Source organism: Rhamphochromis longiceps, linkage group LG20 (genome assembly GCF_057381845.1).
Source record: "Rhamphochromis longiceps isolate RC_006_pf linkage group LG20, R_longiceps_female_GT1.1, whole genome shotgun sequence".
In the NCBI taxonomy this organism is placed as follows: Eukaryota; Metazoa; Chordata; class Actinopteri; order Cichliformes; family Cichlidae; genus Rhamphochromis; species Rhamphochromis longiceps.
The window spans coordinates 25,207,092-25,220,042 of NC_140576.1; the positions used below are offsets into that span (position 1 = coordinate 25,207,092).

Consider the following 12,951-nt stretch of genomic DNA (forward strand, 5'->3'; position numbering starts at 1 on the left):
CACTGCCTGGACTATACCAAAATCTGAGGGAGAGGGATTTGTCCCTTACCATCATATCCCTTTATATGCATGTAATTATTTGCACGCAGATAATAAATAATAGCTTAAGGGAAATCCTGTTTAATGCCATTCAGATAAGTCAAGTGTTTTCTAATTTTCCATCTTTCGCGACATGGCTCTGGTTTGGTCAGTACCCCTATTCCTGGTAATGGAGAAACTATGTAACCAAATAGAAGGCTGCGCTCGAGATAATAAATATTAGAATAAAAGCGGCTCTTTTATTTCCCATATGACAAAATGTCGGTGGCGTTTTCATCGGCGCGCCCCAGAAGTAAAGGGGAGGTGACACAGCAAACCATTCAAAAGGTAAAAAAATCCTAAAACGTCGCGACATTTCTATTTAGATATTCTAGCATGGGAGTATGTGATCCCCCTCCAGTGCAGAGAAAGTAGCCAGTGGTGAATATCAAAGAAATGGCAACTGGTATTGGAACGTTACAGTCAATTGAAGGTGCGAACCAAACAAAGCCATCGCGGTGATGTAGACGAGCGCTCGGCTTAACGCCGGCTGGATCTCTGCTTTCTTGGTGATGCTGTCTGTCATCCTCGCAGATATTTTGAGACGAATGGGAATATTTTTGTGTGAGAAATTGGAAATCAGTTTTATTTCCTCGCAAGATGGTTAACAAGAATTCTCAAAGCAGCAGCTCTGCCCTGGTGTTTAATTAAGTAGGCTATAGATTGAAATTGAAGGCAGGTGTTACAGTATATGTCCCAGGGCACCGCTTTTATCCTTGATTGAACCGTTTAGCGCGAAAGTAAAACGTAAACCCTATCCTTGAAAGCCAGACTTTCAACCGGCGTCCTAAATAAAGACAGTGAAAAATGAGTTCTTCTTTTGGCTCTGTTATATAAAAAGAAAATGAAAAAGATGACCCAGAAAAAAACACTCAAGGGCTGGATAAAGTTCTGAGAATCAAGCACAGCACTGTTTTAATAGAGTATTTGTTAGTTAATAATTTACTATACACTTATAGGACTTCAGATACAGTGGAATGAAGTTGTTTTATTATTTTCCAAAGATGCTGGATGAAAATCATCATTTAATACAGTGCATAATGGATTACCAAAGCAAAGGCAAGACGGCTGAATGCACACAGTAAGTGGTTTCGTCTTTCCTCCCTGACCAATACCTGCTAAATATCAAAGCACAATTAAGACTGGTTTTCTTCTTCTTCTTCCTCCAGGTATCAGCAGATCCTGCACAGAAATCTTGTTTACTTGGCCACAATAGCTGATTCAAATCAGAACATGCAGTCATTACTACCTGCGGTAAGTGTGATTTGTGACTCCAGTAATGGCAACTATGAAATATAAGTATACACTGTGTCCACTGAGAAAATAGAACATTAATCGAAAACAGAAAATAGATGCATATAAATACAGTGTGAAAAAAATGAACTGCATATCATTTATGACTGCCACTACTTAAATATTACGTCTCTACACCTTTAGCCTCCGACTTCCAGTATGTCTTTGGGTCCTGGAGGGATGGGCCAGAGTGGGGGACATGCTCAAAGTAACCTCAATGACAACATGGGACCAGCACTGCCCCCGACATCAATGATGCAGAGCCAAATGAGTAATGGTGAGAGTTAATTGCATACCTGTGTTTTACAGATAAGCCCTGAATCACTTATTTCAGCCCAAAGATGCCTCCCGATTTTGTTGTCTGTCCAGTGTCTTGCTTGCTCGTCTGATTCTGACTTAGTTGCATGTTTGTCTGCAGACACAGTACCATGTCTTGTCTGCCACAGTGCCCGCACTTCTATATTGCTTCATTGCCTTTAAGTATCTGTGGTTTTAAGTTCAGCCAATGAGTCAGATTGTTTCACAGTTATGTTACTATATTCCCTCTTCTTGTGAAAAAAATATACACACATCCTTAACGTGCGTTACTCTACCTTTGTTCAACCATGCACGTCTCCTGTGAAGATGAACTGAATGTGGGGCCGTGGTTAACATGGCATGGCACCACAGGGGAATGTGTGGTGGCTGCTCTGACTGTGCGTGTGTGTTGTCAGGGCCCAACCATGCCCCCATGCAGCAGCAGTCTGGTCAGGTGCAGTCGGCTATTCCCTCCACCTCCCTCAGCCTGCCAGCAAGCAGCTATGGCAGCTCGGCCCCTGGGTACAGCCACGCTGCGCCCTCCTCCCAGGGCAGCATGATCCAGGGCCCTGGGCCTGGTTATGGCTCTTCCTCCTCTTCTTCCTCCACATCCTCATCCTCTTCTTCCTCCTCCCGCAGCAACCTCAACATGCATTCCAACCAAGGTGAGCCAGGTATCGTAAAGCCCAGTCATCAGGAATTGGTCTCTAAACCATCATGATCTGATAGTCAGGAGTTACCATCTCTCGAGATGCAAGATGCCGTACTTGTTTTTTACTTGTTTATGTGTATTATACAAGATTTGGCATTTAGAGGATGGGAATGATGAAAATAATCTTTTCAAGTTTTCAGGGTGAAATACTGTACATGGTAGCTGTGCCCCTTTTGAGCTTGCATAAAAAACATGCTTGCATGCATATCTTAAACTTTCCTCCTGTGTAACAGACAAATACGAAACACATTCAGTTCATCAGTGAGGTGTCCTGCCTCCCTCCTTCTTCCCTTTGCTTCAGGTTTAACTTCTCCTACTTTTTGAGATGCACCCCTCCTTTCCCTGGATGTCCGTGTGTATTTATCGTACTTCTGTTAATGCGCTGACTTCGCTGGCTTTGTTTACACTTAAAGCAGCATCTTGAAAGCATTTCTTTAAAGATATTTTTTTAAAAGACCCTTGACTGCTGTATGCTATGGATCCCTTTTGGCTTTCCTCTTGTGTCCTGATTGCCTTGGACCTCCTTCTACATTTGTTTGTTTGTGTAACTATACACATTTCTGTCAGGCTCAGATCTGGAAATTCTGCTTATGCTCCAGAAGGCTGTGCATTCTGAAGCATAAGCAGGATTTATCAGCATTATAGATGAAGTTTATCTCTATATATTAATGTACAAGATCTCCCCCTCCCCCCAAATAATCCCACCTCCTCCACAGTCTCCATGATGCACCAGCAGTCTGCCACACCACACTACTCCTCAGCCCAAGCTGGGGGGCAACATTATCAGGGACAGCAGGCTATGGGCATGATGGGTCAGGGCAGTCAAGGAAACAGCATGATGTCTCAGAGGCCCATGGGATCCTACCGCTCTTCTCAGCAAGGTAGGTGGCAAGATTTCTTTATGCTGCTTTGGTATGGCTGTTGTTTCAGTGAGTTTATTTGGACTGATTTGTGTACTTATGTACACTTGTGTGGGTGGTTGTGTGTGAACACCTGAATGTCTGGCGAATAGTTTTCCAGGTCTTCCAAGTGTGACGGTGGTTGCCAGTATCTAAGTTTTGAGATGGATTGAGATGAAAGCCATAGTTGCTGCAAAAGCCCCTGATAAGTAGGTAGTATTGGTAGTATGATGTTCCAAGATTATAAAACGAGAGTGATATTAGACATCTGGAATTGTGTAGGCTCTAGTTGCCTTCCTGTAACTTTAAGAAGTAGCCTGGAGATGTATCACTTGTGTCACTTTAAGTTCCCATCTCTGTAAATCACCTAACTTGCAATGTCAGTGCGTGCCTAATAATAGCTCCACTCTGTCCCTTTGTGTCTTTCAAAGGGTGCAGGCTTTGAAGGCATGTAGTAACTTAGATTTAGAAGAAGCATGTGATACTAATTCCAGTGCAACAGGCCGTACCCTATTGCATTATAGTGTGAAGTGCTTCCAGATAGATGTGTGTTACAGGAATATTGTGTCCATGGTTAAGCTGTGTGGATTTCCCACCAGCCTTTGGTTGTGCAGCAGCTGGAAGGGATATTTTGATTATCTATAGCTAATTGGTCATATCTGGAAGTGCAAAAGACATGTACAGTTGTGGTGAGAAGTTTATATGCACTCATCATGGACATGGATGTCATGGTAATCTGGTGTTTCAAATGATTTGAATGATTTCTCTGAACTGTTCTTGGAATGATTGTACAGCAATCAGTTGTCTTTAGTGCACTTGTTGTTAATTTAATGAAACTGAAACCAAATATTAGTGTGGATGTATGTATATATTGTAACCTGTCTGAACCTGTGTGAATCTGAATTTATTGAATTAAAGATGTATGTTGTACAATCATTCCACCCCAGAAAAATCATCAAAACCCTGAAATTTGCATGGCATCTGCCCATGGTGAGTGAATATAAACTTCTGACCACAACTGTATGTTTTAGATTGCTTTGGTATGAGTGCGTTCTGTGATTCTGCCCATCTTTGTATGGAATTTTTGGCTTTGTTGTAGATTGAAGGGAGATTAGACTATGCTGACTTTTGTTGCAGTTTTCAGAGTACTTGTTATTTTGTAATTTTTTTTATTCTCTAAGATCCAGTTCAGATAAAAAAAACAAAACGGAAGTGGAATCTGGAGTTTCTGCACACCACCACCAAACAAATCCTAATTTTCCAGAATAACAGACCTTCTGTACTTCACACTTTATCTTCAAAAATTGCATATCATGCATTTTTCATTCAACCAAGCAGTGCAATTGTTTCACTTCAATTACTAAATCTAAAATTTGGATAAAAAAATAAATCTTCCTTCATATTATTTTTATTTAATATTATCAATTTAATCTATTGAAAATCATTTTCAGTGACTTGTACAGTACTCTATTTACACATAAGTTATAAAACATCATTACTGTAATATTAATTATTTTTATTTTAAGCTATTTTTAGTTCTCCTGGCCACAGCCATGTCCAACACATGGCCAGTTGGTTTGACCAGTTGTTTAACCAATCATGGTCTTACCTGTCTTGCAGGATCTGCACAGCAGTACATGGGACAAGACGAGTTCTACGGAGAGCAGTATGGACACACTCAGAGCTCCAGCGAGCCCATAAACCAGCAGTATTACCCTGATGGTAATCGTGCACATCCATAAACTTCATACACACAGCTTTCAAACACACAACCCGCATTGTAGGTCATTCCATTTCCCTTTAGCACTGTCCTACAGGCCTGAGCCAGATTTATTGCTGAAGCTCTTCCTCCCAACTTTTCACTGTGGGAGACAAAAGTAATGAAAAAAAAATTGAAAACTCTGACATTGGTCTATTTTCTGCCACTGTGTCTGTGTCCATACTGTCCCCTTTGGTGTGCCGAAATTTCAGATTTCAGAGAGCGATATAGCAGCGTGTCACAGAGAGAGCTCAAACTTCATCTGGGGTGGTTTTTTTTAAAAAAAAATGCTTTGTGTAATACGTTGAAGTGAAAAGGCTGGCAAAATGGTGTTCGTGTGAAAATTTGTTGACAGACATTTATTATGAATGTTTCAGCTGCAACCTGCAAATAATAACTTCTCTTTCGTCTGTCACTGGATTTTGCCTTAGCAGAGGAGTTTTTGCATGTGTTGAATCGTGTTCTCTGCAGGTCACGGGGAGTATTCATATCAACAGTCCTCTTATGGGGAACAAGGGTATGATAGATCATTTGATGAATCCTCACAACATTACTATGAAGGAGGTAATAACATTTCTTAATTTAAATTGCATTTCTATATTTTATTGTTTAAATAAATACTTAACTATAGTAATGTGCATCTGATATGTCTACCTCCAGGGAACTCTCAGTACAGTCAACAGCAGGCCCAGTATCAACAGAGCTCTGGCCAGCAGCAAGCCTTCAGCCAACAGCAGTACTCTTCTCAACAAGGCTACAGTGGACAGCCCCAGGGATATGGTGAGAGTGACTCATACAGTCGTTTTTGTGCATCCAGGCAAATTTAAACACGCACATAAAATAACTGAAAACATCCACCTAATTGAACTCCTGTGCTACAGGTCCAGTCCAGGGAGGATCATCTCAATATTCTCAGTATCAGCAGAGTCAAAGCCAACAGTATGGATCCTACCGATCTTCCCAGGGAGGCCCTGGCGCGCAGACGCAGAGGCCGTTCTCCTATGAACAGGTACATGAGATGTTTTAACTTAAAGCAAAATGTATGTATTATTTAGGTATAGACATACTGGCACAAGTCTGTGCACGAAACAAGAGTAATAAAATAACACAGGACCTTGCTAGACCCCCTTTGTCTCAAAGGATTGTAATTGAATTTGACCATGATCTAAAACACTGTTTCCTGTTTCCTTATATAATTACACAGAGCAACAGAAAATCAGATTCATGTAGGACCAGTGAAGTAAAAAAAGATGTTGTAGTGTGTGTCTGTTTTAGTACTAATAGAAACATATACTCTGAAAGCACCATGCAGACAGTTGTGGTTTACATGCATTCATCATCAGCATGAATATGGTGTAACTGTTCATTTCCCACGGTGGAGAGCATGCATCTTTAATGAATAACTTGTTCTTATGTACATGCTTCTTTAATGACTTAAAAACCAAGAATTGGGTGCACATCTTTGAAATAATTTTTGGGTTTTCTGTAATCCACACAGGCTCAAAATGTTATATACAGACTAAAATATATACCTACATCTCCAGTAGTATTTGGTTAAATGTTCTTTAGCAATTTACACCTCAACCAGACACTTCTAGTAGCCATCAACAAGCTTCTGACATAATCCAAGTTCAGTATTTGGCTGCTCTCATTGGCAGAACTGGTGGAGTTAATTTAAATTGGCTGGTTTCCCAGCAGAGAACCTTTTAAGCATAGTCCAAAGATTTTCAGATTTGCAGATTCCAGTTCATTTCATGTTTGAACCTTGGGAATTCCCTGGGTTGTTTCTGAATATCCTAAATAATTTCCTCTCATCTGAGGGTGACATTTTGGTCTTCTTCCAGATCCTGGCAAAGTCGTGACACATCTGAATAATTTATATTTATTTATAATTGTTTGAATTAATGATCCTGAAATCTACAGCTGTTTTGAATTGGTTCTAAGAGACCGTCCCAACTTGATTAAATCTACAATTCTCCTTTTTAGATCTCCACTTTAGAGTTTCCCAGACATTTCCCATTGTTTTAAGTATCGGTCTACATCTTGAAGATGTATGTTAGAGTCATTCCACCAAAAAGAACAGTTCAAAAAATAACTAAAAACCAAATATTGTCTTTAAATTTATGCCCATGATGAGTATATGTAAATGTTCAACCACAACTTTAAGCAGTATATAAATAAATAAATAAATAAATCCAATTAAACATATATTTTTTCTAATTTCAGGGTCAATATGGAAATTATCAGCAATGAGGCAGCACAATGTTTTGCTGGTGGAAGAAAATGTGCGATGGAACATTCAACAGTAATGAACTGGGCTCAGCTATGGATTAGATCAGGCTGCCATCAGATTTATTATCCTCTCATTAATCATCATTCTAGCTAAAATAATTAATCCAGTCAAATGTGATGCTTCCCTCCTCCGTTTTAATTTCAACAGGGTTGTAGCTGGTTGTGGTGCTTGCAAAACCAAGGCAGTTAATGTAACCATTCTATACAAGCTACTAAAAAGGGCGCTGTGGAGTTGTCACATGCACCTCAGCCACATGCACAAATAAACTTGTTCTCTGTCCCCTACCTTTATTGTTTTAAGAGCTTTTGATGTTATTTTATTTTTGGTGCACAGCGCAAGTGAGACTGTGGGAGTACAAAAAAAAAGCTTATTAGCCTTGAAGAGAATATTCTTTGATATTTGATAGAAGACTATAAATCTTGCTCTTATTCCTGGTATAAACACTGTTATATCTCATGGTACATCCTTAAAAAAAGGTGAAAATGTTGGTCGTTAAACCTGACTTGATCATGGGGTTTGTCTGTGTTAGTCAAACTGTGATGTGTTGCTGTGTGGTATAACATTATGTGTTTTCACTCTCTACATATGTCTTGCTGAGGTAATCGACATAATAGATAGTTGACAGACGAAAACTTAACAATGTGTATCATTGTCCATGATAATCTTACATCGTGGTAGTATTTTTGACACTATATTTTGAGTGGCATCGCTCTGCGCCGGCTTATAGCGTCTGTGCAGAGGTAAGGAGTGTTGCGCTCTGATGCCATAAAGTAATGATTTTTACATAAAATTGCATTGCCACTTTGTCTGCACTTTATTTTACAGTGACAGTGTATGTATTGTCTAATATTTTGTATCGTAGCGTGATTCAGGCTGTTTTTAAGAGATGATACTCAAAAAGCCAAAGTAACACAGGAACAGAACAGTAACATGTCCTGCACCTCAACTTCAATAAGTGCAATACACTCAGCTCCGTCAGTCATGTTGAGGTTGGCTCTTACGGTGAACTTTACGTGATTATATGTAGTTTTTTTTGTTTGTTTGTTTGTTTTGTTTTTTTACATACAGCTGTGATAAAGACAGAGATCGTTTGTCTCAAATTATTCAGTGTTATGTTACAGGAAAAGAACAGAATGTGATAGACTATTTAAGAATATTACTTCTTTATTTACGTGACTTAGAGGCAGATATGTGAATATATCAAACATAAATCTTACTACTTTAGCAGTTTTTTTCTTTGTAATTTTTTTATTGCTATTATTTGTATTAGATCAAGGAATTCATGTAAGAAAAATAATACAATTGTTGCAGCAGTATAATTTTTGTACATGTACAAGAATTTACCTTTTTCATATTTATTATCGATCGATCTATCTGCAAGTTATTTCTTTGTTTATTTAGTTAAAAAGAAATCAGACAACTTTTTTTTTATTTCTGTGGTTGTGAGGGTCCAACTTAGCAGTATTCTGTTATAACATCTTGTTGTAACTCAACTTACCTCAGAGGGGAAGAATAACACAACAACTGTGGTCATTCTGCAGGGGTTATCAAGGATGGGAGATACCTGGCTGTCAAACAGCTGATTAACTATGTACCACTCAACACTGACAATCACAGGCGTCTCTAAATTGGTATCAGTTTCTCATTTTTACTGTGAACCAAACATGTGCGGCAAGTTGTTTTCCAGTTCTGCGTAGTGTGTCATCACTCATGGGTGGTATGCCTTGTTAGTGTGCGTGTCGGTGTGTGTGGATGTGCGAGAAGGAGAGTTTGATGTGCATAATCCAAATATGAATGTTATCTACTTATCTATTGTAAGACTGCATCGCCTGATCTTTTCTGCTGTCTTTTGTTACTATTTGCTATACAAAAATAAATTGACATTCACCTTTTGTGTGTCTGGATTTTGTCATCTGAACGTGAGTCAGAGATTCTTTAATATTTCATTGTATGCTCATTGGTCACTTCATTAGGCACACCTGTTCTTCAGATTACTAGGCAATAATTTAGACAACTTAATATGCTCAGGTTTAAGCCAAGCATCAGAATGAGGAAGAAATGTGATTTCTTTACTTTGTAGTTGCTGGTGCCTGGTGGGCCATCTCTAGGGTTTCCAAAGAAGGGTCTCAAAAAGAGAAAATATCCAGTGAAGAGCAATTCAGAGTAAAAATGTCGCCAGAGAAGAATGGCCAAACTGCTTTGAGCTAAGAGGAAGGCAGCTTTTTAAATCTATTCAAAGAAGAAGTAAGGCAATTTTAAAGGCAAAAGGGGGTTTCAACCTGGTACTTGTAAGGTTTAAAGTCTCCATCATGTGTAGATTGCAACATGGTTAGGTCACAACCAAACTTCAGGAGCCCTTTTTTTTGTTAAGGTAGACACATTTTAGAGTTTTGAGTTGAAAATATGAGTTCTTTGGCGGTTCAGGTATGGGGTTTCCTTTTCTTTTGTAGCACAGCAGGTGGCGGTAGTGGACCGCAAAGCAACGGCAAAGACTGATTTTGACCGGTGGGGCTTCCGTACATGTGTTGGTCGTAGTCGGTAAACGTGTGATGGGTAGTTGCGATCGTTTTGGAAACGCCAAATAATTATACATATACAAGGGAAATCCATGAATGGACGTTTAGATTTTATAAACCCTTACCTAGTTCCCCGATAGTTTCCTGTTTATCACGCTGGTGGAGATGCGTATTAACGTAAACGGTCGACGTGACATTGACAGATCGCTTTTAGCTACTTTAAAACTGTAACCGGTGTCTGTTTGTTGAACGCTATAATGTTGGCAGCGTTGTCTCGATTTAAAATCCCTCGCCGACCATCCTCGGAATTACTTTTAAGATGTATTTTCGAACAAAAGGTCGAAAGAGGTGAGCTGAGCCCCCTCACACTCAGTTCTGTGACTTGTAGTAGGAAAGTCGGCGGTGTCAGAGATGTCAGCACCTCGAGTACACTGTGCACCAAAGTCCGCGGAAACTCCAAGAAAAGGGAGATGTCTGAAAAGAAACTGGTATGTTAAGTTAAAGCGTATTTTACACGTCTTATTTCTCAGGATATTTGCATATTTACAAAGCATAAACACACCTGTCGTGGAGACTATCAGAGTCGTAAGCATGGTTCACTCTACTGTGACATTGCTTCTTTTTGCGCCTCACAGACCCGTCACTTTGTGGACCACCGCCGTGTGAAGCTGGTGGCTGGGTCAGGGGGTAAAGGGGCCAGCAGCTTTCACAGTGAGCCTCGGAAAGAGTGGGGTGGACCGGATGGAGGGAATGGAGGTGACGGAGGAAGCATCATTATAAAGGGTAAGTTTGATTGGTTACAGGAATGTTTATTTGCACTATTTGCTATGTAGAAGTCAATATACTCTCAAGAGCAAACATACGGTAATTTTTCAATCTTCCGTTGTTCAGTTTCTGTGAGCCTGTGTGAATTGAAGCCTCAGCTTTTTGCTCTTAGCTGGCAGGAGTGGCGCCCGATGTAGTTTTTATGCTGCTGTAGCCCAACTGTTTCAAGGTTCAGCAGGTTGTCTTCCTATCAGCTCACCCCTGACCTCTGAAATCAACAAGGCATCTTCACCTGCTGAGAACTGCTGCTCACTGGATATTTTCTCTTTTCAAGACTGTTATGTATAAATCTTTGAGACCATTGTGCTGGAAAATTCCAGTAAACAAGTTTCTAAAATACTCACACCAGCCCTCCTGGCACCAACAATCCAGTCACATTCAAAGCAACTTAAGTCATGTTTCTTCGCCATATGGTGCTCTGTTTAAACTTGAGCAATTGGTCTTGACCGTGTCAAGATGTTTTATACATTAAGATGTTGCCATCTGATTAAATATATGTTTTAATGAGCACCTGGTGTACCTAATGAAGTGGCCGGTGAGTGTGTATAGACAGGAACCAAAGCCAGGATCAAATGGACAATAAATTCTTCAATAAGAATGAGTTTCTTCATGCTTTTATACGTATTCCTTTTTTGTCTGCTTTCAGCTGACCGCTTTGTCAAATCATTAGCACAAGTAGTTCCACTTTACAAGGGGGAGGATGGGGAATCGGGAGGCAGCAAGAACTGTTATGGTCGGAATGGCAGCCCAACCTACATTCGTGTGAGTCCCTGCATTTCATCATAAATGGCACCCACTTTGATCATGAGTCTGGCCTGACCTTACTTAACCTCTCCTGTGATGTTTTTTTTGTGTGTGTGTGTTTGCTTTTTTAAATCTGTAAAGGTACCATTAGGAACTGTAGTCAAGGAGCTGGGCAAAACCATACTGGACATGACTGAGCATGGTCAGGAGTATCTTGCTGCATTTGGAGGGGCTGGAGGGAAAGGGAACAGATTCTTTCTGTCAAATGAAAACCGTTCTCCAATGACAGCTACTCCTGGAATAACAGGCCAGGAGCGGCTCCTTCAACTGGAGCTTCGTACCATGGCACATGCTGGACTTGTGAGCAGACCCTGTTTCTGAAGAGAAAACTGGCGTCAGACTTTTCATCAATGCAGATGTATTGAAGTGTTTTTATTCTCTTTCATCCCATCAGGTTGGCTTTCCAAACGCTGGGAAATCATCTCTGTTGAGAGCCATCACCAATGCTAGACCTGCTGTGGCTGCTTACCCTTTTACAACTCTCAATCCTCATGTGGGCATAGTCAAGTACAGGGATCATGAGCAAGTTGCAGGTGGGTGGTTTTAAGCAAAGATTCTAATTGTCTATTGTAGGAGAAAAAAAAAGGTGGTTATTATAGTATATTACAGTATGATAAAGTTGAATGATGTTGTGATTTTTTTTTTTTATCTTAACTTTATGCAGTTGCTGACATCCCAGGGATTATTCGAGGAGCCCATCTAAATCGAGGCTTAGGAATCACCTTCTTGCGCCACATAGAGCGCTGTCGTTTCCTCCTTTTTGTTCTGGACTTGTCGGCTCAAGAGCCCTGGACCCAGCTCCAACATTTGCGTTATGAACTGGACCAGTATGAACCTGGACTGTCCCAGCGGCCTCAGGCTATCATAGCCAACAAAATGGACCTATCTGAGGCCCAGGAAAAGCTGGAAACTCTTAAAAGCCACGTTTCCCAGAGGGTCATCCCTGTTTCAGCTCTCACAGGACAAAACACAGAGGAGCTCATTCTCCACCTGAGAGAGTTGTATGATGGCTACATCCAAGGGGGAGGTAATGGGTGAAGGGAGATTCAATGGTAGGAAAAACTGGCTACTTGCTTAATAGAAAATGTGTATGATGAATATTTATATTGGACAATTTAGTCAGTATTTTAATTTCTCAATAAATAAATAAAATAATAAATAAAACATAAGAGTTTGGTGTTTAATTAATGATGGTATTTACACATACAATATTTAAATGTATTATTTTATAAAAGATGAACAGCAAAAGAGATTTTCAATGCTGCCTTTAAGTTTTACTTTATCAATTTTTTTTAAGATATGATTTGTCAGGAACAAAGTTTTTGAGAGTTGAAAGTAGATGGAATTCCTTGCTAAACCAGCAGAGGGCATGTTTGTCATGTTTTATTGAACCTCAGTGGTAGTTATGTAAATAAAGCTCCATATAGTCAAAGTAAAGACATCTGAGGGTTTGTGGAGAACTTAGTACAGTTACT

At 39.9% G+C, this 12,951-nt stretch overlaps 2 protein-coding genes across 2 annotated transcripts; both read left to right on the forward strand.

Moving 5' to 3' along the window:
- Window positions 1-226: 226 nt before the first annotated feature.
- LOC146645406 (calcium-responsive transactivator-like) lies at window positions 227-9,300 on the forward strand. Its single transcript, XM_085393594.1, has 11 exons — window positions 227-366; window positions 1,083-1,159; window positions 1,248-1,332; window positions 1,516-1,648; window positions 2,085-2,333; window positions 3,097-3,261; window positions 4,900-5,001; window positions 5,510-5,602; window positions 5,699-5,818; window positions 5,920-6,047; window positions 7,265-9,300. Exons 1-11 carry the CDS (start codon window positions 298-300, stop codon window positions 7,289-7,291), a joined length of 1,248 nt encoding a protein of 415 aa, XP_085249720.1. The 5' UTR covers window positions 227-297; the 3' UTR covers window positions 7,292-9,300.
- A 546-nt stretch (window positions 9,301-9,846) lies between these two features.
- mtg2 (mitochondrial ribosome-associated GTPase 2) lies at window positions 9,847-12,645 on the forward strand. Its single transcript, XM_085394836.1, has 6 exons — window positions 9,847-10,335; window positions 10,483-10,630; window positions 11,319-11,434; window positions 11,558-11,776; window positions 11,871-12,009; window positions 12,141-12,645. Exons 1-6 carry the CDS (start codon window positions 10,105-10,107, stop codon window positions 12,512-12,514), a joined length of 1,227 nt encoding a protein of 408 aa, XP_085250962.1. The 5' UTR covers window positions 9,847-10,104; the 3' UTR covers window positions 12,515-12,645.
- Window positions 12,646-12,951: the final 306 nt, after the last annotated feature.

Bases quoted from the DNA above. Each gene is read 5' to 3' on its own strand.
- LOC146645406 (XM_085393594.1), top strand. From the start codon at position 298: ATGTCGGTGGCGTTTTCATCGGCGCGCCCCAGAAGTAAAGGGGAGGTG. The intron at 1,160-1,247 runs GTAAGTGGTTTC...TTCTTCCTCCAG, and splicing joins AAGACGGCTGAATGCACACA to GTATCAGCAGATCCTGCACA. The intron at 5,002-5,509 runs GTAATCGTGCAC...TGTTCTCTGCAG, and splicing joins CCAGCAGTATTACCCTGATG to GTCACGGGGAGTATTCATAT.
- mtg2 (XM_085394836.1), top strand. From the start codon at position 10,105: ATGTTGGCAGCGTTGTCTCGATTTAAAATCCCTCGCCGACCATCCTCG. The intron at 10,336-10,482 runs GTATGTTAAGTT...TGCGCCTCACAG, and splicing joins AGATGTCTGAAAAGAAACTG to ACCCGTCACTTTGTGGACCA. The intron at 10,631-11,318 runs GTAAGTTTGATT...GTCTGCTTTCAG, and splicing joins AGGAAGCATCATTATAAAGG to CTGACCGCTTTGTCAAATCA.